Source organism: Protobothrops mucrosquamatus, unplaced genomic scaffold (genome assembly GCF_001527695.2).
Source record: "Protobothrops mucrosquamatus isolate PMUCROS unplaced genomic scaffold, P.Mucros_1.0 scaffold6, whole genome shotgun sequence".
NCBI classification, from domain to species: Eukaryota; Metazoa; Chordata; class Lepidosauria; order Squamata; family Viperidae; genus Protobothrops; species Protobothrops mucrosquamatus.
The window spans coordinates 5,235,009-5,259,818 of NW_015386393.1; the positions used below are offsets into that span (position 1 = coordinate 5,235,009).

Below are 24,810 nucleotides of genomic sequence, written 5' to 3' on the forward strand. Positions count from 1 at the left end.
CTATTTGTTTTTCACTGTTTCTCCAAATCTCCAATAATTAATTCCATCATTTCCCATATTTCAGTTCTTTTCTCATTATAACATATAAAACCTTTTTAACAAAGTCCCAAACCAAATCAATCCAGGTCACTATAAGGCCATTACCACGTTACTATAATCAGATTTAATATTTATATCTTATTCTGGATTTCTTTCTAGTCCAAACAGGTTTCTGTACTCGGGCCTCCGCCTGCCACACTATACACTCCAAAAAGAAAGCTTCCATTGGAGCAAGCTGTTCCACTGGTTAATTGTTCTCACTATTAGGAAGTTTCTCCTTAATTCCAAGTTGCTTCTCTCTTTGATCAGTTTCCAACCATTGTTTCTTGTCTTGCCCTCTGGTGCTTTGGAGAATAGTTTGACGCCTTCTTCTTTGTGGCAGCCCCTCAAATACTGGAATATTGCTATCATGTCACCCCTATTTCTCCTTTTCTTTAGACTAGCCAAACCCAAGTCCTGCAGCCATTCTTCATAGGTTTTAGTCTTCAGGCCTTTGATTATTTTAGTTGCTCTTCTCTGAACTTTTTCCAAAGTCTCAACATCTTTTTTGTAGTATGGTGACCAAAATTGGTAGCAGTATTCCAGGTGTGGCCTTACTAGGGTTTTATAAAGTGGTACTAATACTTTGCGTGATCTTGATTCTATGCCGCTGTTTATACAACCCAGGATTGTATTAGCTTTTTTGGCTGCTTTTCATTAAATTAGACATCCCCAATTCCTGCAAATGTTCTTCATATGTTTTAGCTTCCTAATCATCTTTGTTGCTCTTCTCTGCACACTTTGTAGAGTCTTAACATCTTGAGATGCTGAGGAGGAAGAGAAAGTCTATCAAAGGTTCTTGGCAGATGCTAGGAAGAAAGATGCTTCTTTCATTCATTCATTATGAACATTTCAGAAATATCCTTTTGCCCACTGTCGAAAAATAGGGAGAATGAATTGAGCAAATGATTGGGTTTAATCCATTCTTCCTCTGTTGGAGAAGAATTGCATAATGCAGAGGTCCTCACCTCTGGGGGTGGGGGGACATATGAGGTTTTGGATAAATATGAGTAGTGACAAGGTATCATCATTTCATCTGATGGTCACATTCCCAGACCAGGTACAATCTATGCACTGGGCTCTGAAAATAATCTTAAAGGAGCAGGAGGAACAGGTGTATAGAACAGAATAGAATAGAATAGAATAGAATAGAATAGAATAGAATAGAATAGAATAGAATAGAATAGAATAGAATAGAATAGAATAGGCTAGGCTAGGCTAGGCTAGGCTAGGCTAGGCTAGGCTAGGCTAGGCTAGGCTAGGCTAGGCTAGGCTAGGCTAGAATAGAATAGAATAGAATAGAATAGAATAGAATAGAATAGAATAGAAAGGGACCTTGGAGGTCTTCTAGTCCAGCCCCCTGCTTGAGCAGGAGAACCTATACCAGTGATGGCGAACCTTTTAGAGACCGAGTGCCCAAATTGCAACCCAAAACCCACTTATGCATTGTCGGGTGCCGGGTGGGTGTGGCCCATTGGCTGGGCGTGGCCCATTGGCTGGGTGTGGCCCATTGGCTGGGCGTGGCTGCGGTGGTAACGGCAGACTGGGTTGGACTAAAAAATTCAATCAATCAATTCCAACTTTGCAAGATCTAGCCAAACCCAAGCCCTACAGCCGTTCTTCATATGTTTTAGTTTCCAGGCCTTTGATCATTTTAATTGCTCTTCTCTGAACTTTTTCCAAGGTCTCAACATCTTTTTTGTAATATGGTGACTAAAATTGGTTGCAGTATCCCAAGTGTGGTCTTACTAGGGTTTTATAAAGAAATGTTGCACAGAGTGGGAGCTTGGAAGCCTCCCCCCCACATCAGCCAGCAGCTTCCCCCCCCTTTCAACTTTTAGCTTACCAGAAGGCCATCAAGACCAGAACTGAAGAATCTTCTCGGATGAGAAGTGAAATGACTTCAAGCGAAAACAAAGAAAGTCCGTTTGGCTTTTGAAAAACCACCTTTGGGACAACCATGATCTGGATGACTGAGAATCTCCATAGGCGTCAAGACCAGGCTTTTTACCTAGGTCAGGGGTAGGCAACCTTGGCTCTTTTATGACTTGTGGACTTCAACTCCCAGAATTCCTCAGCCAGCCATGCTGAGGGGAAAGGGAGAGGTTTCCAAGCTGAGCCATGCTGGCTCAGGAATTCTGGGAGTTGAAGTCCACGAGTCATAAAAGAGCCAAGGCTGCCTACCCCTGACCTAGGTGCTGGAATAGATTAACTCTGTCTGGAGTTAATCATGGAACATTCCAAGGAGATGACTGAGGTGCCCAATTTTTGTTTTATCTTTATGGTTGCATGGCTTGTGTTTTTTAAATAGCTCTGGGTTTTATTGCTCTTGTAAGCCAACCAGAGCTGTGCTTTAAGATAAGCAGCCATACAAATCTTTTAAATATATAAATAAATAGTAATTAGCCCTGACTAATACAGGCATCAATGTCTCATTTTCAATAGAATGATGTTAATTGTTACAGTAGCTATTGCAATAATTGCTTTTACTCATGCCTTAGTCATCTGGAGGCTAAAACATATAAGGAACGGTTGCTGGAATTGGGTATGTCTAGTTTAATGAAGAGAAGGACGAGGGGGGACATGATAGCAGTGCTCCAGTATCTCAGGGGCTGCCACAAAGAAGAGGGAGTCAAGCTATTCTCCAAGGCGCCTGAAGGCAGGATGAGAAGCAATGGGTGGAAACTGATCAAGGAGAGAAGCAACTTAGAACTAAGGAGAAACTTCCTGACAGTTAGAACAATTAACCAGTGGAACAACCTGCCTCCAGAAGCGATGAATGCTCCAACACTGGAAGTTTTTAAGAAGAGACTGGACAGCCATTTGTCTGAAATGGTGTAGGGTTCCTGCCTGAGCAGGGGGTTGGACTCGATGACCTCCAAGGTCCCTTCCAACTTTATTACTACTACTACTACTACTACTATTATTATTATTATTATTATTATTATTATTATTATTATTATTATTATCATCTCGCCTTTGGATGCTTGTGAGGTGCTGTCCTTGAAGAGCATCTGGAAGCAGCATTTGATCCAGAATGCAGGGATTCGGATACTTATAGGGGCTTCAAAATCTGCCCTTGGGCCACCCCTATTGTGGCTAGTCTTATGATGGATGGCAGTTTTTCCCTATCACAACTTTTCCTACTGAGTCAGGATAATTCTCAATATTTCTGATTATGTTGCTTTGGAATCTTTTTTTTTAAAGATTTTTATTGATTTTTTCCCCATACATTCAATAGTATTTATTCAACAAACGTGCTGTCTGAGTTTACATTCGCTAATAATATTTAGTTCCTAATCCTTTATTCTTTCCTCTAGCCATCAATAAATAAGTCCCAAGTTTGATAATATTCTGTTTTTTCTTTTTCTTTCAGTCTCAGAGTCAGTCTATCCATCTCCACGCATTCTAATATTTTTTTAATTATTTCTTCATCTGATGGTATTCCTTCATTTTTCCAATATTGCGCAAATATAATTCTTGCCGCTGTTATAACATGCAAAGTCAAATATATGCTTTGTTTACCAGTCTTTTTTAGCATTGTACCTAATAAATAAAGTTCAGGTTTAAAATCTACATGCTCTCCCAACATCTTTTCTAGCCAGGTATGTATCTTTATCCAATAACTCTTTGCTTTGGCACATGTCCACCAAACATGGTAATAGGTGCCTGACTTATGTTTGCATTTCCAACATCTATCTGACATGTTTTTAAAACATTTTTGCTAGTCTTGCTGGTGGCAAGTGCCATCTATAAAACATTTTATATAAATTTTCTTTGTAGGAAGTTGACATTGTCAATTTATAATTTCTTTCCCATAAATTTTGCCATTTTTCTAATTCTATATTATATCCAAAAAAAATTTGCCCATCTTATCATTGTTTCTTTAACTTGTTCGCTCTCCATTTTCAAAGTTAATAAAAAATTATAAATTTTCTTAATTAGTTTCTCATCAGAGGTTAACAATATCTTATCAAAGTTTGCTCCTTATAAAATCTATACAGTTTAACATCTTTATCATATCTAGCTTGCATTTGTAAATGTGCCCACCATGATATATTGATATCCTGATTTTCGATTTCTTGTTTAGATTTTAAATTCCCTTCAGAGTTTAGAATATCTCTATATGTCCAGATTTTTTCAAGGTCAGCTAAATTTGGGTGTACAAATGCTTCCATTGTTGACAACCACCCTGGAATTTTCAGATATATTTTACATTTTATTTTTCCCCATGTTGTTAATAATGCATTTCTTATATAGTGATTTTGGAAGTATTTATGAATTTTATTTTTCCCGTACCATAAGAAAGCATGCCACCCCAACTGTAAATCATGCCCCTCCAGATATAACAATCTTTTGTTTCTAAGAATTATCCATTCTTTTACCCATGTTAATACAGATGCTTGGTAATATGAAACCCACTCTGGTAAACCCAAACCTCCATTTTTCTTGGCATCTTGTAACATTTTCATCTTAATTCTAGCTTTCTTTCCTTGCCAAATAAATTTCAAAATTAATGAATTTAAATCTTCAAAGAATTTTTTCTCAAGTTTTATAGGTATTGTTTGGAATAAAAATAAGATTTTTGGTAATATATTCATTTTCACTGTAGCAATTCTTCCTAATATTGACAATTGCAATTTTTTCCATTTTTCCAAATCCACTCTTATTTGATTCAATAATTTTGTATAGTTATCTTCTTTTATCATTGAACATCTTGCTGTTAAGTATATTTCCAGATATTTGACCTTTTTGACTATTTGTAATTCTATTTTTTCCGACATTTGTTTTTTTGTTTATCTGAAAGATTTTTGACTATTACTTTAGTTTTTTCTCTGTTTATTTTCAGTCCTGCTATTTCTCCATACTGTTCTATCTTTCCCAGTAGTTTAGGAATCATTTCCAAAGGTTCTTTTAAAATAAACACCAAATCATCAGCAAATGCTTGTAATTTGTATCTTTCACCTTTTATTTCTAGTCCTTTAATTTCTGTATCTTGTCTAATATTTCTACTTAAAACTTCCAAGATCAGAATAAATAATAATGGAGATAATGGATATCCTTGCCTCGTACCTTTTCTTATCTCAAGATTCTCCGTATAATCTCCATTCACAATCACTTTCGCTGTTTGTTTATTGTATATTGTTTTAATCATATTTATAAAGTTTTGTCCAAAGTCCATTATTTTTAATTGCTGAATCATAAATTGCCAGGAAACATTATCAAATGCCTTTTGGGTATCTAAAAATATTAGTGCCAATTGTTTCCCTGGATGTAATTCATAATATTCCAATACATCCATTATCACTCTTAAATTATTTTTAATTTATCTCTCTCTTCGGGAAAAAAAAGCCCATTTTGGTCTGAATGTATAAATTCAGTTAAGAATCTTTTCAGTCTCTCTGGAATCTTGGAGCTCCAATCCTATCAAAGCTGGGTAGCACAAAAAAATCACAACTCTCAATTTAATAATAGAATAACTGAGTCGAAAGGGACCTTGTAGGTCTAGTCCAACCGTCTGTTCAAGCAGGAGACTTTATACCATTTCAGACAAATGGCTGTCCAGTCTCCTCTTAAAAACCTCCAGTGATGGAGCATGCACAACTTCTAAAGGCAAGTCATTCCACTGATTAATTGTTCTCACTGTCAGGACATTTCTCCTTATTTCTACCGTGGATCCCTCCTTCATAAGTTTCCATCTGTTGCTTCTTGTTCTGCTTTCAGGTGCTTTGGAGAACAGGTTGACTTCCTCTTCTTTGTGGCAGTCCCTTAGATATTGAAAGACTGCTATCATGTCACCCTTAGTCCTTCTTTTCCTCACACTAAATATATCCAGTTCCTGCAACTGTTCTCCATATGTTTTATTATCCAGTCTCCTAATCATCTTTGTTGCTCTTTTCTGCACTCTTTCTAGAGTTTCAGTATTTTTTATGTATCATGGTGACCAAAACTAGATGCAGAATCCCAAGTGTGGTCTTACCAAGGCATTATAAAGTGGCACTAACACTTCACATTTAGGAAGGGTTCCTGGTCTAATCCAGTGGGGTTTTTGATAACCACATTGATAACCACATGCAGTTTCCACATGCAGAAACAGCCTTCTATAAATACAAATTACTTTTGATGCTTTATTTGTGAGCTTCACAAAGGCCACCTGTTGGAAATAGGTTTGGACTTTAGATGGATAATGGCTCAGCAGGACTTCTCATAAATTTAAGAAAGGCAATCTTCATTTCCATATTTATTCATGATTATTAAAACATTATATGTGTATATACGCCTCCCTGTCCAGAGGCAGTTGATCTCTGAAGATCAAGTGTTAGGACAACAAAAGAGAGAACTGTCTGCTTAAAACTGTTTGTAGTCTCCCTCTACATCCCCTGGTTAATCATTGCTGGAGGCAACAGTCTCCAAGGAGTTACTTCCCATTTCAAAGCTGGAAAGTGCAGTAGACAAGAAAAGGGCAGCTGCAGAACACAAAACATCCTGCTTTCATACCTATAAACTGAGTTACGCACTTACAGAACCATTGCATTCATGAGCATCCACTTGAGGCTGTGTACAATGTTTTTATAGCATTAGTTACATACCTTGAAGCTACTCACTCTTGGGGTTGGAAAAAAAAGGAAGGGAAGAAGGAAAAGGAAAAGGAAAAGGAAAGGAAAAAAGAAAGAGAAGGGAAGGAAGAAGGAAACAAGGTTATTCCTTGTTGTTTTATTGCTCTTGCTTCTGTTGATATTATTATAGTACTTACTTGGTTTCTCATTTACAGAGCTTAGATCTCGATGTTACAATGAATTGAATAATTGTTATTGTTTAAGTATCACCATAGCAATGGTCTTTTGCAAAGTACAAGAGGACCAGTCCGTGTCCCGAAGGGTTTACACCCTTTAGACAGTACATACACTTGGACAGTTCGATAAAATGGCGTGAGAACGATCGTCCTTTGAGCAAGGCCATCCAAAGGTTAAAAGCAGCAGCACTTTGAGGATTTTCCGGGGACAGCTGGGGGTACAAAGTGACTTTCAAGAGTCCACTACAAAAAGATCTCAATTCATTCTGGTAGGCAGAGAAAGTTCACAAACTGTTTCTTCCTGATAATTTACTTTGATATCCATCCGGTGCTTTGCAAAGGCAGATTTTAAAATGCCTTATTTCCTTGGCATGGAATTAGGCATGTTGTCGTGATAGAAGTCATGGTGTGCCAGTGTGTGTCTGTGGGTGGGTGGGTGCTTATTTTTTGAAGTGTCTGTACTTTGCTTTCTTAAAATGCATATGCTGGACTCTAAGGATATGGAACTCTTTGTAGAACATGGTCTTCTCCCTCCCACATCTCAGAACCACTGACCTTTAGTTGTTGGTGTTATTTCAGAATAATAAGATCACTGAAAGAGGTTGTTTTTTTAAAAAAATATGGCTTAATTTCCAGGTGGCTTTAGAGAAAAGATGGCATATAAATTGATGCAAAGAATGACATCAATAAACAAAACAGTAATAGCAATGAAGAACAGGGATGGAGAAAACCTGAAGATAACAGCCAATGATTAAGACAAATTGTATCCAATCTTTAGAGAAGCACATAGATATAAGAAAAAAAAGGAAATGTCTCATCCCTGAGATTAAAATCAAAATAATATTGATCTTTTATATATAAAAAAATCTACCCAGATCTCAAGAGGCTCCCCATGAATGAGCCTCCAGCTGAACTCTCCCCAATGTGGCACCCTTTAAAAAGGGGTGAGAGTAACATGTGCCAAAATCCAAACTTGGTTTTTAATAGAAGAGAATATATGTAACTCAGGGTTGAATTTTGGAGCCCTTGATGCTCTCTGGGCTTGGTTGTTCGCTTGCAAATGTTTCAGGGCCAATGAATGTGGGTCTTGTTCCCTGTTTACATTCAGTAGCTTGCCGTGCAAGTGTGGTTTTCTTCTTGGTGGTTTCTTGATTGTTTTCTGCTTGATTGTTTGTCCGGTGTTAATCTCTGCTTATCTGGATGTTGTTTGCTGGACAAGATGCATTCTGGTCTTTTTGTTTCCTTCTTAGTTTTGAATGGTATGTAAATGTGGTTTATCTCTATGTGTCTATTGATGACTGATTTGTCTCAATGCCAAACTTCCAAGGCTTCTTGGAATATCCAGAATCATGGACCTTATCAACCTCTACCTCGCTACTGACTTTCAGTTTGATGGACAAATAGACCAGCATTTTTTTTTAATGGAAAGATCATTGTAATTGCATGTGTAGGTAAGCCTGCTTTGGGTATGTGGCTTGGATTTGTCTCCCGCAAATCCTACGCTGAAAGGTGCTTTTTTATTTTTTTGCTAACAGTTTAAAGACTTGTACCTGCCTGTTTGTAATATTATCTGTTTTTGTTGGTTTAATTAACTGGCTGATGAGTGAAAGCTATGCAAGAAAGTGCAGGAGGAAGAAATAAAGGATTATTTTGCTTGCCTTCTTCTCTTCCTTCTTCTTCTGAACTGCATTGTTAGCTTATCTTTCAGGCAATCAAGCTGTCATGGTTCTGCGAACATCGGATTTTTTTGCATTGACACAAGCTTAATCATGGAAACCTAAAGATGGCAATTATAATGATCTACCAATGAGTCGGTTTGACTCCTAACAGTCTCATAGATCAAGGCTTTTCAACCAGTGGTACGGGTACCATCTGTGGTACATTGGCACCTGGCAGGTGGTACGCGACCATTCTAGAAAAATGGTAGTGGGGGAGGGGAATGAGATGAACCGGTGGCAGCACCACACAAGCCTGAGCAAGAGATGGCTGGAGCTGCAGGGCTGTCAGGGCTCAGTAGAAGCGCCAGGATCAGTGCCAGGCTCCAGCTGGAGCTCGGCGCTGATCCTGGCGCTTCTGCTGAGCCCAGAAGAAGCGCCGATCAGCTGGAATATTGCAGCATCTCCAGGGTCTTGTGATTTACATTCAGATGCTTGGCAATTGATTCATATTTATGACGGTCACAGTGTCCCAGGATCATGTGAAGTGACCAAAACCTGCTGCAACCAGCCAGCAGATGGGGGGAATAAAAACCAAACACCCCCCACCCCACCCCTGCTGCCAATCCTCAACAGAAATGCTCACAACAATGAAAACCTCGGACAGGAGGAAGAGCGCCGCCGGGTGGGTAGGCAGGTGTCTTGCTCAGCACTTTTTTCAGTGCCATTGTAACTTCGAACAGTTACTAAGCGAATTGTTGTAAGTCGAGGACTACCAGTACTTCATTACTTTTTTCCTTTTGGGGGGGGTCATCAAGTTTTTGACACCTTGCTAGGCGACTGGTGGTACTTGGATATTGCCATATCCTAAAAGTGGTACAATGGGTGAAAAGGTTGAAAAGTCCTGACATAGATGGATAGATTTTCTCCACGAGAATCAAAGAATGCTCCTATCAACTCCATCTTAATTGAGCATTTTATTTCTCACTGTGGTCTTCCAGAGAAAGCCACCACGGTGAAGAGGTGAAAGTCCTGGAATAGAAATGAGAAGACCTAGGTCCTAATCCTGCCTTAGGCTGGGGTGACCTCTCAGCTCTGATCATCATCAGGCTCTGCAACAAACTGGCCAATCAGCAAAATCACTCATCACAACATGCATTGGTAGCTCTGGTTTAAAGCCATCTAAGAAGCCATCTCTGTGGTCTTGTGGTAATGAGTTCCACAGGCTAAACTTATATGATGCATACTTACAGGTAGACTTTGACTTAAGACCAGTTGCTTAGCAACTCTCTGAAGTTCCGACTTATCTGGGGATACTCACAGTATAACTTACCTGGGGGTACCTGTGACCCAAGATTCAAAGTTCCAGCAGCCAGACCTCCCCACTCTTTGCAGGCGTGTAACCACACTTAGAGCACTCAGCAACCAGACCACATTTACATCAATTGGCAGTCATGTGACTGTGTTTTATGATGATTTTGCTGAAAACTGGCATTTACTTCTGGTTTTCAGAAAAACCTTGCCTATAGCAAATCTTTAGTTCATTTAATGACATGGATTCACTTAACAACCACTGCAAAAAAGGTTCTAATAGCAGATCAGTCACATGACTGTCATTAGTTATGACTATAGAACATAGAATAATAGACCTGAAAGGGACCTCAGAGGTCTTCTAGTCCAACCCCTTGCTTGAGCAGGAGACCGATGATGAGCAGGCTCCGTAACGGTTGTAGGCCTCAGGTTGTCACAGAGAAGAGGGGGGTGAATCTCTTCTCCAGAGCCCCTGAGGGCAGGTCAAGAAGCAATGGATGGAATCTAAGCAAGGAGAGAGAAGCAACCTGGAACTAAGGAGGAATTTCCTGACAGTGAGAACAATTAATCAATGGAACAACCTGCCTCCAGAAGTGGTGGGTGCTCCAACACTGGAGGTTTTTAAGAGGAGATTGGACAACCAGTTGTCTGGAATGGTATAGAGCAGGGGTGTCAAACTGCCAGCCCGCAGGCTGGACGCGTCACGCAGAAGCCGCGCCCATCCCTTTGCCGGCAATGGCAAAACAGTCCAGATACGTTGCGTGACGTCATGTGATGTCGCAAGTTTGACATATCTGGTATAGAGTCTCCTGCCTGGGCAGGGGGTTGGACTAAATGACCTCCAAGGTCCCTTCCAGCCCTATGATTCTATGATCTATGACCCATTTATCTGCTCCTCCTCCTTTGTTTCAGCCATGCATCTTTTTTTGGTAGTGACAATAGAAATAGAGGCCACAGATTAAAGATTTCAGTACTATAGCTGTTTCCCTGCTGTACTCAGAAAAACCTTTATGAGAACTAGGAAGTTTTATAAACAACAGCTATTTTGCTGTGTGTGCTGCTTTTAACAGTGGCATTGCTTTTAATTTTGCTTCCCCCCTCCCTTTGGTAGCCATTAAGAATTAGAAGCTTTGGTTGTTGTGATAAAGCTAAATAGTTCAGATAGCTGACTTTTGGGTCCTGTAATAATGAGGCATGTTTACATCGTTCGCATAACTGGTTTTGTTCTGCATTGTTTGGTCTAGCTTTGGGAGTGATAATTCCCAGTCCACTCAGGTTTCTAAGGGCCTACTTCACAAACATTTTTCCATGCACATGCTCCTAAATAGTGAGTTGATTTAAAAAACAGAAGAGTAAGTTTCTGGGAAAAATATAACCCAGCAAAATTTTAATTTATAATTTACAGAGACTGCATTTTCTACAATTTCATGAACACAACATATTTTGAATAACCTTTATGCCTTTTACCTTTATGCCTCTTTTTCTGTTTTTCCTCCTCTTCCTCCTCCTCCTCCTCCTCCCTTGATGATGATTTTCCCTGCTTAACACCTCCTCCTCCTATCATTGCCTTCCTTTGACTGGATCCTCTCCGTTGCTACTCATCTGGAAACCCTCCAGATTGGATTACTCAGGATTTCTGTCCCATAGTCTGACAGACCTTTCTAAACCTTCCCAAGAGAACTCTGTGATGTTGGCATGAGTTCAAAAAATACAGGAATCCGCGTAATCTCAGAGGAGACTATTTCTCCAACTAGAAGTCGAAATAATTGCATTATTTAAATAAGGAGATGGGAAAAAGCCCTGTGGTTTCAACATTTGCCACTGCCACAGATTACTAGTTTAAAAGATCTCTGTTTTCTAAAATCCTCAAAAGTGTAGCTAATGAAGGATGACCACTTTACTACTATGGCAAACATAATATTTCCTGCAGGCATTTGTAAACATGTGAATGGCACCACTGGGTTCCTTACAGCATTTCTTAAATCAAGATCCCGGCCAGAAGGACGAATGCCATGTTCAGATGGGAAGGCAGCTGAACAGATAATATTCCAAACACATCTTTGAAGCTTATGGGTTGTCTGAATACATCCTAGCAAACCAGACAGGCCTGGTTATTTTGTATACAAACTTCCCAGGCAGGTGGCCAGCTCCTTGCAGCCTTGTGATGCTGCTAGCGGCTTATTCCATCCAACGAGGACGATTGCGCAGTCAGGATTAAACTAGCCATTGACGCCGTTCCTATGCTTGTGGTGAACTGGCGTGCCGGTTTCTTTTTCTAAGTTTGCTGATGTGGAAAAGAGATAAGAAGAAGGGTGAGCCTGTTTAAGCCCGTGGGAAGGAAGGCTGGTACATTTTATACTCCTAATCTACCCTTTGATGTGGGAAGGACTCGGGGGTATTTCCAAAGAGGCTTTTGCACTGATAGTTTGTCCTCATGATCAAACATCCTCAGGTAAACCCATCTGATTTTCCTCTGGGCAGGCTGCAACACTTTTGCAAGTTTGGAAGTGAACTGTTTTCCCGTCCACTGATCCTTGGTCCCCCACTGCCTCCTACCCCTGAAATCTGGTGTTACGTAAGAAGCCTTTACCCAGTCTTAATTCCTCTAAGCCAGTGATGGCGAACTTTTTAGAGACCGAGTGCCCAAACTGCAACCCAAAACCCACTTATGCATCGTCGGGTGCCGGGTGGGTGTGGCCCATTGGGTGGGTGTGGCCTATTGAGTGGGTGTGGCCCATTGGGTGGGCGTGGCTGCAGTGGTAACAGCAGACTGGGTGGGACTAAAAAGTTCAATCAATCAATTCCAACTTTGCAGGATCTTTTTTTTCCCCGCGAGAAGTTGAAATTGACTGATTGATTGAACCTTTTTTTTTGCACACGGCGGTGGAGGCCTAAAGCGAAAAGGTTTTATAAAACCCAGCTGAAGGCCTAGGACTGGGGCGACAGTGCACGTGCCCACAAAGAGGGCTCTGAGTGCCGCCTCTGGCATCCGTGCCATAGGTTCGCCACCACTGCTCTAAGCCATTTGACAATCCCTGTGGAAAAACAAATAAACAACCTCCAGGAAATCAAAGCATGTGATTTCCCTACTTTCTCAGCCAGAGCAATCAGGCTGAACGATAAGGACTGTGTCCACCACACACAGAGAGAGTCAAGAGTAAATGGGGATCTGAACCCAGCTCTCCCCTCATTCCAGCTCAACCATTCCAGGTCTGGCATCTTTCTGATCTGTGGGCTCCAATTCCCAGAATTCCCCAGCCAACCTGGCCCTTGATGAGATTTCTGGGGGTTGAAGTCCACACATCTAGGAGGCACCCAGGTTGGGAAAGGTGTGTTGTAAGTGCTACACCGTTCCTGGAAAATAAGTGCAAATTGCAGAATGGCTAAACAAGTATTGCAGCTGCAATGGAATATACAAGAAGTGAACAGATTATCCCGGACTGGTGCATCTATCAGTTACAACCACAATCATAAATGCTACAGATCCTCCTGGGAGCGTCTCCAAACGCTCTTGGGATCATAGCCAGCAAGGGCTAAGCTAACAAATTGCAGGAAGGTTAAATGACTTGATCTTTTTTGCTTTCTAGATTTCAAAATGCCAAGCCAGGATTCTCTCGGGAGTTACCAGGATGAGACTAAAACAGGACAAGGTAAGTACATGTGGGGATTTCTAGAATCACCTTTGGCCAATCACAGGTGGGAATATTTTTGTGGGGGGGGGAATAAAGATTTTTGAACCGTGAAATGTGTATAACTGAAGCAATTGTATTTTCCAGGCTCAGGCTTGTCCCCAGCTTTAGTTTAATCTCCAGCCGATTTAATCCAAAGCGGGGGGGAAAACACCTCAGAAACTTGAAAATCTTGATTGTGTTTTGAGATATGGTTTCAGCAACCTTGGTATTTTCTCCCTGGACTTGAGGTTGGCAGACTTTGTTGGCAAACTTTTTTGTACTGTGATCAATAACAAGGAATCCTTTGTGTCCTGTCTCATTTTATGTGACTCACTCACCCATCTAAGATCCCCAAGTGGTTGATATCTCTCTGAAAGGTGTGTGTGGATCTGCTCCTCACATAAGCTCCCATCTGTGGACCAGAGCTATGGAATTATAGAATCATAGGGATGGGAAGGGACCTCGGAGGTCTTCTAGTCCAACCCCCTACTCAAATGGACCTAGGTATTTGCAAGACCGCCTCCTACCAGACACCTCCCTTTGACCAGTCCGCTCCCACAGAGAGGGCCTCCTTAGGGTGCCGTCGGCCAGACAATGCCGGCTGGCGACCCCCAGGGGGAGAGCCTTCTCTGTGGCAGCTCCTGCCCTCTGGAATGACCTACCCCCCGACCTACGTACAGTTGCGGACCTGCACCTTTTTCGCCGAGCCCTGAAAACCCATCTATTCCGTGCGGCCGGCCTGGCGTAGTCTTAATTACGTTTTAGTAAAGGTTTTATATGGGGTATTTTAGAGCAGGCCTTTATTTAATTTGATTTTAGAATAGAAATTTGAGTATATTTATTGTGATTTTTATTATCGCCTGTTCACCGCCCTGAGTGCCGTAAGGGAGATAGGGCGGTATACAAATTTAAATAAATAAATAAACAAATAAATAAATAATAAATAAATAAATAAATAAAGTAGGAGCTTTATACCATCCCAATCAAATGGTTGTTTATGAAAACCTCCAGCAATGTAGCACCTACAACTCCAGGAGGCAAATTGTTCTCACTGCCAGAAAATTTCTCCTTACTTCTAGGTAGGATCTCTCCTGAACAAGTTCCAGCCATTGCTTCTTGTCCTGCCCTCCTGCCCTCTTCTCTGTGACGGCTCCTCAAATATTAGAAGACAATTATCAAGCTCCCCCCTAATCCTTCTCTTGAATCGGCTAGGCTAGACATACCTAGCTTCCTCAGCTATGTCTGCAGCTGTCTCCAGATGCCTGTTCCTGGCTTCTTCTGAGCTCAGAAGAGAAACAGATAGTAGGGAGAGATGGTTTTGCATGCTGCGGGGGTAGGATAGGGAAGACTGAGTGACAGTAAGTGAGATATTAAAATTAATGGAGAGTCTTCATTTATACATACTGGTAGCCAATGATGATTTTGCTGGGGGCAGATCCTTGCTCAACTGGACCACAGAGGGTGCACTATTTTTGAGGCCTCCAGAACTCACAGCATACACATATGGAAGATTGGGGTGATGATGAGATCCCAAATGTTAGAGCAGGGGTCTTCAAACTTGGCCCTTTTATGACTCGTGGACTTCAACTCCCAGAATTCCTCAGCCAGGCATGCTGGGTGAGGAATTCTGGGAGCTGAAGTCCACAAGTCATAAGAGGGCCAAGTTTGAAGACCCCTATGTTAGAGGTCTTGTGGTCTCTGAACTTCCATTGAGTGAAACAGTCATCAACAGGCAGAAAGGCATAAACAACATCTTCATACTTTTCAAAGGGGACAGTCAAAAAGCCAAAAGGGAAACAAAAAGACCAAAATACCTCCTTACCAGCATGAGATGAGCAGAGTAACACCAAGATTAACATTAGAATTACAATCAAGAAGCAAACAATATCCCAATCAAGGAACAGCCAAGCAAGCTAACAACAGCCTGACCAAGGAACCATCAAGACCACTCCTACCAACACTGACACGACAAGTCACTAGTATATAAATGAGAGCAAACCCCACTCCCTACTAACACTGGTGATGTTACCTAGTTTGGGTAATGAAACGTCTGCAAGAAAACAACCAAGCTCAGAGAGCACCAAGGACCCCACAGTTCAATTCTGAGCTACAAATATTCTCTTTCACTCTGGAAGACCCTGTGCAATTATCACTTAGCGTCCTTTCTGTGAGACTCCCATTGTTCCTCAGAGAAGCAATTTTAAATGCGTAGCTAAACTTCATAGACCTAGATTATCTCGCAAAGCCAATTGGTTGTACCCGGACTCAGGGATCAAGATATTAACAGTATTTTCTGTCCTTTTCTTCCAGATTTTACCTGGGTGGTTAAGGCTAATAACCGGGCTTATCATGCACAAATTCAAAAGAGGCATTTATGGTGTTTGAAGAAGAGAAAATATGCAGTAAGTCTTATTGGAGGCCATGGGAGGGAGGGAGGGAGGAATCAAAATGTCATGGATTTCAAATCCTCTTTATATTCTGCTTCTGTATTTGTGTGTCTGTGTATTTGTGTTTTAAGTTTAGTGAGTCTCCCAGAAGCTAGCTAGTTTTTTTCCCTTTCCTTTCCTTTCCTTTCCTTTCCTTTTCACATTTTAAAACTGTTTTGCTGTTTTCTGCTGGAAAAACAGCAACAATGTCACATATCTCGGTTTTGGTCTGGCCGAGAATACCTGCCTACATGTATTACATTCCATTTTTCAGACTTCACTTCACAAAGTGGATTTTGATTTATGAAAATTTATATGTGATAATAAATTAAGTTTCATGTGAATCTTTGCTGATTTATCGTTTGCAGGACAATGCCATTAAGACGGCTAAATACAACGTTTTCACTTTTCTCCCTTTCAACTTGTATGAACAATTTCACCGGTTGGCTAATGTATATTTCTTGTTCATAATACTTTTGCAGGTAAGAGGGGCCTTTATTCCATTCTCGATTAGCAGCAAAATTAGGACCTTTCTACTTTTTTATAGAGAAATGTACATAATTTGTTCTGAGGTACCAAAGCCTGTCAGCTCTCTAAAGAGATTCTATTCCCTGCCTATTTTTTTTTTTACATGGCATCCTTTGGGGTGGGGCAAAAGAATCAAGATGGATGCTGCAATCACACAACTGAAGACTGTCCCATGTTAGCATGCATCACGCATGTGAACAAGAGGTAGACCTGTCAGCCTTATGAGGTAGACCAGTCAGAAAACACATCTAGATGAGCTAAGTCTAATTAGAATTAAGTAAAAGTATAAAAGTGTATTTTACAAGTTTACAGGTACATTTCTTCCCCTGTCTCTTCTACAATCCAGAAACTAGGGTGAGTCTCTTCTGAGCTTCTTGCCCACACAGATTTGTGCTGAGGGCTAAGTTGCCTTTTACCTGACATTCCCTTGGTGGTACCTCTTGCTCTGTCTTCCAAGGTCGGATGTCTTCTAACATCGAATGTTTTTGCAGATGGAAATGTAGCCATTTTTTACCTTTCCCTTTTAGAGTTAGATGATGCTGGGGAGGGAGGATGTGAATGAGAGTCCAGCTAGACATAACAACACTGAGCTTAGTGTGAGAATCAAGGTTATTGAAATCAGAGCTGATGAAGAATTGGCGGCTGGAGGGCTGGAGAGGAAGCCCACACTTCAAGCTAATTGGGGGATGTGATTTATGACTGTAAATTGGAGGAGGGAATTGTGCTTTGATACTATGTGTCCAGGGGAGGGGAATTCAGTTTTTGGCTTCGATTATGTAAGTGCCGATATTATGCTACTCAAATAAAAGATCCTTTAAGGTAAACAATGCCTCGAAGTTCTTTGAAGAGTTTCATCTGTCAGAACCATGACACATTTCCACATAACATTACGAAAGCTTCAATCTCATGGGCAAACTTGCCATCCTGACTTTTTGGATTCATTTTCCAGAGCACTCCTGGTGGGAGAAAAAAAACAAACCCATGAGACATTACACCACTCAAATTTGGCCATTTTGCCACCAAAATTGAGGAGTATGAACTTGAAGGTCTGGAAGCTGGAAGTAAGGCTTCCCTGTGGCTTGATGGCATTGATGCTCACCAGACTGAAGTTTGAGGTTAATGGGGGTTTGAAGAAGATGAACAATATTCTTGTGTAGGTTTTCACGGCTTGTATTTATTGGGCAGGGTTGAGCTTCAGGGTTTAGTAATTAGGATTGTTGTCTAGACCAGTGGTTCTCAACCTTTTTAATGCCACGACCCCCAACCGGTCGTAAATCGAGGACTAAACCGGTCGTAAGTCGAGGACTAAACCGGTCATAAGTTGAGGACTACCCAACCGGTCGTAAGTTGAGGACTTTCCCTGCCCGGGAGCGCCGCGCATGCCGGCCGAGGCGTAGCTGGCAAGCGGCAGAGACGGAGCAGGCCGACCACCAGCTGGCCCAGCTCAAGGGAGGTAAGGCACCCGCCGGAAAAGGGGGAAAAATGGTGGACAGCCTTGCTTGGCGACCCCCGTGAAATGGTCGATCGACCCCAAATGGGGTCGCGACCCATAGGTTGAGAACCGCTGGTCTAGACCATGGTCACTAAACTCTGAATCTTAACACTGTCTAACAATATTCCATCATTGGAGGTTTTAAAGAAGAGATTGGACAAGCATTTGTCTGAAATGGTATAGGGTCTGTTGCTTGAGCAGGGGGTTGGACTAGAAGACCTCCAAGACCCCTTCCAACTCTGTTATTCTGTTACTAAAATTGGCTTCTATTTTCCCCCTCACCTTTAATTAACCCTATTCTATCAGGGATGCAAGGAAAATTGCATTTATTGTTTTGTCATGTCTCATGAGTTGCCAAGGTATTTTTCAAGGGTGACTCAACTTGGAAAGTCAGAGTGCTCAAATTACTTTTTCCCGATTCTTATAATGCATTACGGCTTGTAAATTACAGAGCAAACAAAATAGAAGCTGGCATAAAGAGTTTGTATATTTAATTTTGAAGACAAAGGATCCTTGTACTGGTAACTTTTTCAAACTTCCTTGTTTCCCGTTCCTTGCCCGCCTCCCTACCCTGCTTGGGTACCATAATATATAGATCTAAGTAGAACAAACTTCTACATCAATGAAGAGGGCGGGATTCTATTTAATCTTACCAGATCTACCTTCAGATCTACCTTGGGGTAAGAGCCTACTGTGCCTGTGAACATCAAGGCCCCTGCTTTGCCTAATTGTCTGGCCCTGCTTGTACAACAAGATAACAGGTAGCCCTCGATTTACGACCTCAGTTGAGCCCAAAATTTCTGTTGCTAAGCAAAACATTTGTTAAGTGAATTTTGCCCCATTTTATGATCTTTCCTGCCAACAGCTCTTAAGTGAATCACTGAAATTGTTAAGTTAGTAACAAGATAGTTAAGTGAATCTGGTTTTCCCATTGATTTTGCTTCTCAGAAGGTTGCAAAAGGGAAATCACTTGACCCCGGGACACTGCAACTGTCATAAATATGAGTCAGTTGCCAAGCTTCTGAATGTTGATCACATGACCATGGAGATGCGGCAACAGTCGTAAGTGTGAAAAACGGTCACAAGTTACTTTTTTCAGTGCTGTTGTAACTTTGAATGGTTGCTAAACGAACTGTTGTGCATATACCCTGTTTTGGTTCTGCTTTCCCCAAAGGGGCAGGGATGCCTTGTTCCCACTGAAGATACTAATGCAAAGTTCTCTCTTTAAGCCTCCTTTATAATAAGAAAATTTTCCGCTTTGCCTTCTATTACAGACCTTCCCACAGATCTCCACACTGCCTTGGTTTGCACTTCTCTTTCCCCTTGGTATCTTGCTCTCCATCAGAGGCGTCCGTGATTTAATTGATGATGTTGTAAGTATTTGTTTTCAGCACCTGCAAAGGCATCAGTCTAATGGGATGACTGGCTGTAATCTCCTAGAGGAGGTTAAGAGGATCACTCTGTAGCAGATGAGTTTATCAGAGTCACTTGGGGGACGAAGGGGAAGACAACTCAGCAGTCTAGACCAGTGTTCTTCCAGTTTGACAACTTTAAGATCTATGGACTTCATCTTCAACTCCAGCTTCAACACGGGCTGAATGTCTATGGAGATTCTCAGTCACTCAGGTCATGGTTTTCCCAAAGGTGCTTCTTCCCAAAGGCAACTGGACTTTGTTTTTCCTTGAAGACATTTTGCTTCTCATCCAAGAAGCTTCTTCAGCTCTGACTGGTGAGGATGGAAGGATTTATATTCCTTGCAGTCACCTGGTCGTTAGCACTCAGAATGATAAGATGAGAAGCGAAACATCGTCAAGGAAACACAAAGTCCAGTTGCCTTTTGAAAAAGCACCTTTGGGATAATGCATGGACTGCCAAATTCTGGGAGTTAAGGTCCACACATCTTAAAGTTGCCAAGATTGAAAAACACTAAAGTAGCAAACAGGTCATTCTTTATTCTAAGATCCCTCATTGGCTCTATATCACCCAGGGAAATTAAGGTTTTTGGTGTTTTTAATCAATGACAAACCCCTAAGGCAGACATGTCAAACTCGCGACGTCGCGCAACGTATCGGAGCTTTTTCGCCATTGCCAGCAATGGGGTGGGCGCGGCTCCGGTATGATGAAACCGGCCCGCGGGCTGGCAATTTGACACCCCTGCCCTAAGGCCTCTGTGTGTTATTTTGAAGTGGAACTATAGAGGAAACTACTGTAATAAACTGCCTGGTTGAAGGCAAGGATTCTGGTTCATTTCTCTTTACTTCTTATTTGAGCATAACTAGAACAGGAGAAATTTGTTTTAAGCTCCTAAGTCACCAGGATTCAGACTGAAGGTTTTAAGGGCTCCTTCTCATAGCCCAGGGGCAGGCAACCTTGGCTCTTTTATGACTCGTGGACTTCAACTCCCATAATTCCTGAGCCAGCATGGAATTCTGGGAGTTGAAGTCCACAAAGTCATAAAAGAGCCAAGATTGCCTACCCCTGCCATAGCCTTACAGTTTTGACTGTACGCAATAAGGACGGCCTATCTTCAGAAAAGTCTACCTGCATTTTTGGTGTTGCACCATATAGTTAGGTGTCACCTGTGTTTAAAGAAGCCCAGGGCAAGAAAAGAGCAAAGCAAAGCAAGCAGGGTGCTTTAAAATTATATTATCCTTGCTCAACTGGAGAACTCCAGTATTAAAATATAGCAGTTAACTCTATTCTTTATGCCCCGGGATTCTTGGGTTGACCAAAGCCAAATGAACCACATCTTACAGCACAGAATTATTTTCATCCAGAAAAGGCAAAAGAAGACCAGGGACTTACCTAGCATTGCAAAAGCCCATTTCCTGTATGCGTGGTTTGTATAAATTTTTCACGATTTGATGGAAGTGTTTCACATTCCACGTTTAATATTTCACATTCCAGATTTGATGGAATGTGAGATAAGAATTTCTGGTCAGAGGGCTGGCAATTTTTAATATTGGATTAAAGCAGCATTTCTCAAACTTGGCATGGATTCTTGGATGAGTTTGGGAAACCCTGGATTAGATGAACAGAAGCTCAGTGTGCCAATGCTTTTCATTCATTCCTTTTTGCGTCTCAGGCACGACACCGAAGTGATGGGGAAATCAACAACCGACCTTGTGAGATCTTGACTGGTGGAAGGTAAGCCAGCCTGGAAGAGGCTTTCAGAAACATGTTTACTTCCTTTGAAAAGTACTATGTTTTTAAGTAAGAGAATAAAGTTGGAGAACAGGGGGACAACTCATGCTTTCTAAATACATATATTCTTCCTGGAAGTTATTAATAGTAATGGGCTTCCTAGAATGGAATATCAACTCTTGGCCAAATATGGAGACCTTCGTGGCATTGCCAAAAGACCCATATTAGAATAGGTAGCCATGATAAATTTGGGATGTGATCTTCTACCTGACTGGCAATTGGCTGGAATCACCCAAAGAAGATAGCATTAGCATTAGCAATAGCACTTAGACTTATCTACCATTTCACAGTGCTTTACAACCATCTCTAAGTGATTTACAAAGTCAACATATTGCCCCCAACAATCTGGGTCCTCATTTTATTGACCTCGGAAGGATGGAAGGCTGAATCAAACTTGAGCCGGTCAGAATCGAACTCCTGGCAGTGGGCAGAGTTAGCCTGCAATACTGCATTCTAATCGCTGCACCACCAGGGCTCATAGGGTAGATGGTTTGACTGATTTGATTATTATTATTTTTTCCAATGGCGCTGAATCATCAGGCAGCAAATGCCCAAGGAAACCACAAGAAACAGGGAGAATGGAAATCTGTGGGCATTTATCTCCCACAATATCACAATTCATGCTCAAAATGCTTGCTTGCAAAAAATGAACTTGGTGTCGAATATTGACCTACAGTGTCCAGAGGCATGTGCAAAGAACATCTGTCACTTCACTTGTTTGCAACTAAACTAGGGAAAGCTGACATGAGGGCAACTTGGAGTAAATTTCTTCCGAGGGGGGAAACATTCTCCAACAACACTTTTAAAACTTTTTCCAGTTTTAAAACTTTTTTAAATTAAAAAATATATAAAATACAAAGAAAAAAAAAGAAAGTCAAAAAGGGGGAAAGGAATAACAAACAAAAAAATTGCAGAGTGCAAGCAACAACAAAAAGCTATAAAAAAGGATCTTCTGACTTTCTTTGATACAGATAAAAACCTGTAAATCAAGGACCCTTTGAACTACAATAAACCATAACAAAGAGTATGTCTATCATCATAAACATATTTAATCATCAAGACCCACGTCTCATTTTTTTTTCAGGTTCAGTCAAAAAATCCAAGAGTTGGCTTCCAGGTAGAAATGAAACTGGATAAAGACTTTTCTTTAATCAAAGCAATCAATTTTGCCATTTCTCCAGTCGTTCTTGAGAGTGATGGAATTCACTACAAATTCCCCTTTTTTCTTTCCCGAGCTTTTTAGTTTATTGACACAAGTGCTCCAGCCTTTCCATTGGTCCCACAAAGTGGATTTATTTATTTTATTTTTTTATTTATTTATTAACTTGTATCCCACCTTTTCACAAATAACTCAAAGCAGCGAACATATCCAACACAGCTTCCTCCTCCTATTTTCCCCACAACAACCCTGTGGGGTGGGCTGGGGCTGAGAGAACGTGATTGGCCCAAAGTCACCCAGCTGATTTTCATGGCTAAGGGGGGACTTGAACTGGTGATTTTACCACTAGACCAAACTTTTCTTATCTATTGTCTTTCCCATATTCCTAGTTTCTGCAAAAAGAAATGGTCTGATATTCAAGTGGGTGATATTGTTTGCCTTCACAAGGATAGCTTTGTACCGGTAAGAATTTGTCTTTTCTTGTCTTAATCAAGGCTGCCACTGAATAAAATTTAAATTCTCAAGAGACATAATCATGGTTCAGCTTCTATCAGGACTTTTTTTTTTATTTTGGCTTTTCCAACAAGCTGTCTAGGTCAGGGCTTTTCAACCAGTGGTACGGGTACCACCTGTGGTACATTGGCACCTGGCAGGTGGTACGCGATCATCCTAGAAAAGTGGTAGCAGGGGAGGGGAATGAGCTGAACCAGTGGCAGCACCACACAAGCCTAAGCGAGAGATGGCTGGAGCTGCAGGGGTATCCGGGCTCAGCAGAAGCGCCAGGATCAATGCTGCTTTCCAGCTGATCGGCGCTTCTTCGAGACTGTCAGGGCTCAGTGGAAGCGCCAGGATCAGTGCCAGGCTCCAGCTGGAGCTCGGCACTCATCCTGGTACTTCTGCTGAGCCCTGAAGCACCAATTAGCTGGAAAGCAGCACTAATCCTGGCACTTCTGCTGAGCCCAGAAGAAGTGCCGATCAGCTGGAATGTTGCAGCATCCCCAGGGTATTGTGATTTACATTCAGATGCTTGGCAACTGATTCATATTTATGACGGTCACAGTGTTCCAGGGTCATGTGAAGTGACCAAAACCTGCTGCAACCAGCCAGCAGACGGGGGGAATAAAAACCAAACACCCCCACCCCCCACCCCCCGCTATTTTTCTTTTTGGTCATCAAGTTTTTGCCACCTTGCTAGGCGACTGGTGGTACTCGGATATTGCCATATCCTAAAAGTGGTACAATGGGTGAAAAGGTTGAAAAGCCCTGGTCTAGGTTGAAATGAAAGATGAGGATTAGAAGCAGGTGCTAAATTTCCTTTACATACTGAACAAACGAAATGTTTTTGGCCAGATTATTTCAAGCGCAGTCAAAATATTGCGATCCTAAAAGAAGCTTCTGCCTCTTCTAATTTTGACCGCTCCGTTTCAGTTCAGAACAGAAGGCCAGAGTTTTGAAAACTTTTGTGTTTGCAGATCTCCCTCTTTAGATTGGATCCAGGGATTGGAAGGGAATGTCTTTTGTCATGCAGAGGCTTGTGTGAAATTGCTGGTGGAAAAGGGCAGGTTTTAACATGCTTCCCCTTCATTTGCACAGTGATGCTGTTTTGTGTATAACTAGACCTGGAATCTTGAAATCCATCCAGAGCTGCATTCTAGATGGCTATAATCTACTTTTTAAAAAAAACTTCCCCAAAGAAGGCAATGGAAAACAATATTTATTTAATTTATTTATTTGAGTTTTGTTTGCCTATTATTTTATTAGTAATTCACAGTGAATTACATACTGTAATATTCCTTCTTCCTCCTATTATCCCCCTAACAATAGTATGAGGTGGGTTGGGCTGAGAGAGAGAAATTGGCTCAAAGTCATGCAGCTGGCTTTTATGCCTAAAGTGGGACTAGAACTTCCTGTCGCCTGGTAATTGGCCCAGGGTCACCCAGTCAGTTTTCATGCCTAAGATGGGACTAGAAGTCATCCAGTTTCTAGGCCAGCATCTAACCATCACACCAAAATGGCTCTCATATTTCAGTCTCAATTTACCTAATTTTTTATTTTCTACAAATTCATAAACTATAATTTTGGAATCATTTAATATTCTCACTTTTCTGAATTTCACCCTTGTTCTGCAGTTCACCCTTGTTTTAAAAAAGTATATGATGGAAAAACTGTATGGAAGCCATTTATTTATTTATAAAATGTATAGGCTGCCCATCTGACCTCACGGTAACTCACACCAACATATCACAAGCATTAGGCCAGGGGTAGGCAACCTTGGCTCTTTTATGACTCGTGGACTTCAACTCCCAGAATTCCTGAGCCAGCATGGCTCAGCTTGGAAACCTCTCCCTTTCCCCTCAGAATGGCTGGCTCAGGAATTCTGGGAGTTGAAGTCCACGAGTCATAAAAGAGCCAAGGTTGCCTACCCCTGCATTAGGGGAAATGGTTTCTTAAAACTGCATTATGCAAAATTACAAAATTAAAATCTGTCTTTGG

General features: G+C 41.3%; 1 protein-coding gene across 1 annotated transcript in view; it reads left to right on the forward strand.

Moving 5' to 3' along the window:
• Positions 1-24,810, forward strand: part of ATP8B3 (ATPase phospholipid transporting 8B3) — a 96,638-nt gene that overhangs the window by 27,660 nt on the left and 44,168 nt on the right. The window contains exons 4-9 of the mRNA XM_015809936.1: positions 13,425-13,487; positions 15,819-15,910; positions 16,303-16,416; positions 19,229-19,327; positions 21,040-21,101; positions 22,707-22,779. Coding sequence (XP_015665422.1) covers positions 13,425-13,487; positions 15,819-15,910; positions 16,303-16,416; positions 19,229-19,327; positions 21,040-21,101; positions 22,707-22,779 — 503 coding nt within the window. The remainder of the gene's footprint in view (positions 1-13,424; positions 13,488-15,818; positions 15,911-16,302; positions 16,417-19,228; positions 19,328-21,039; positions 21,102-22,706; positions 22,780-24,810) is intronic.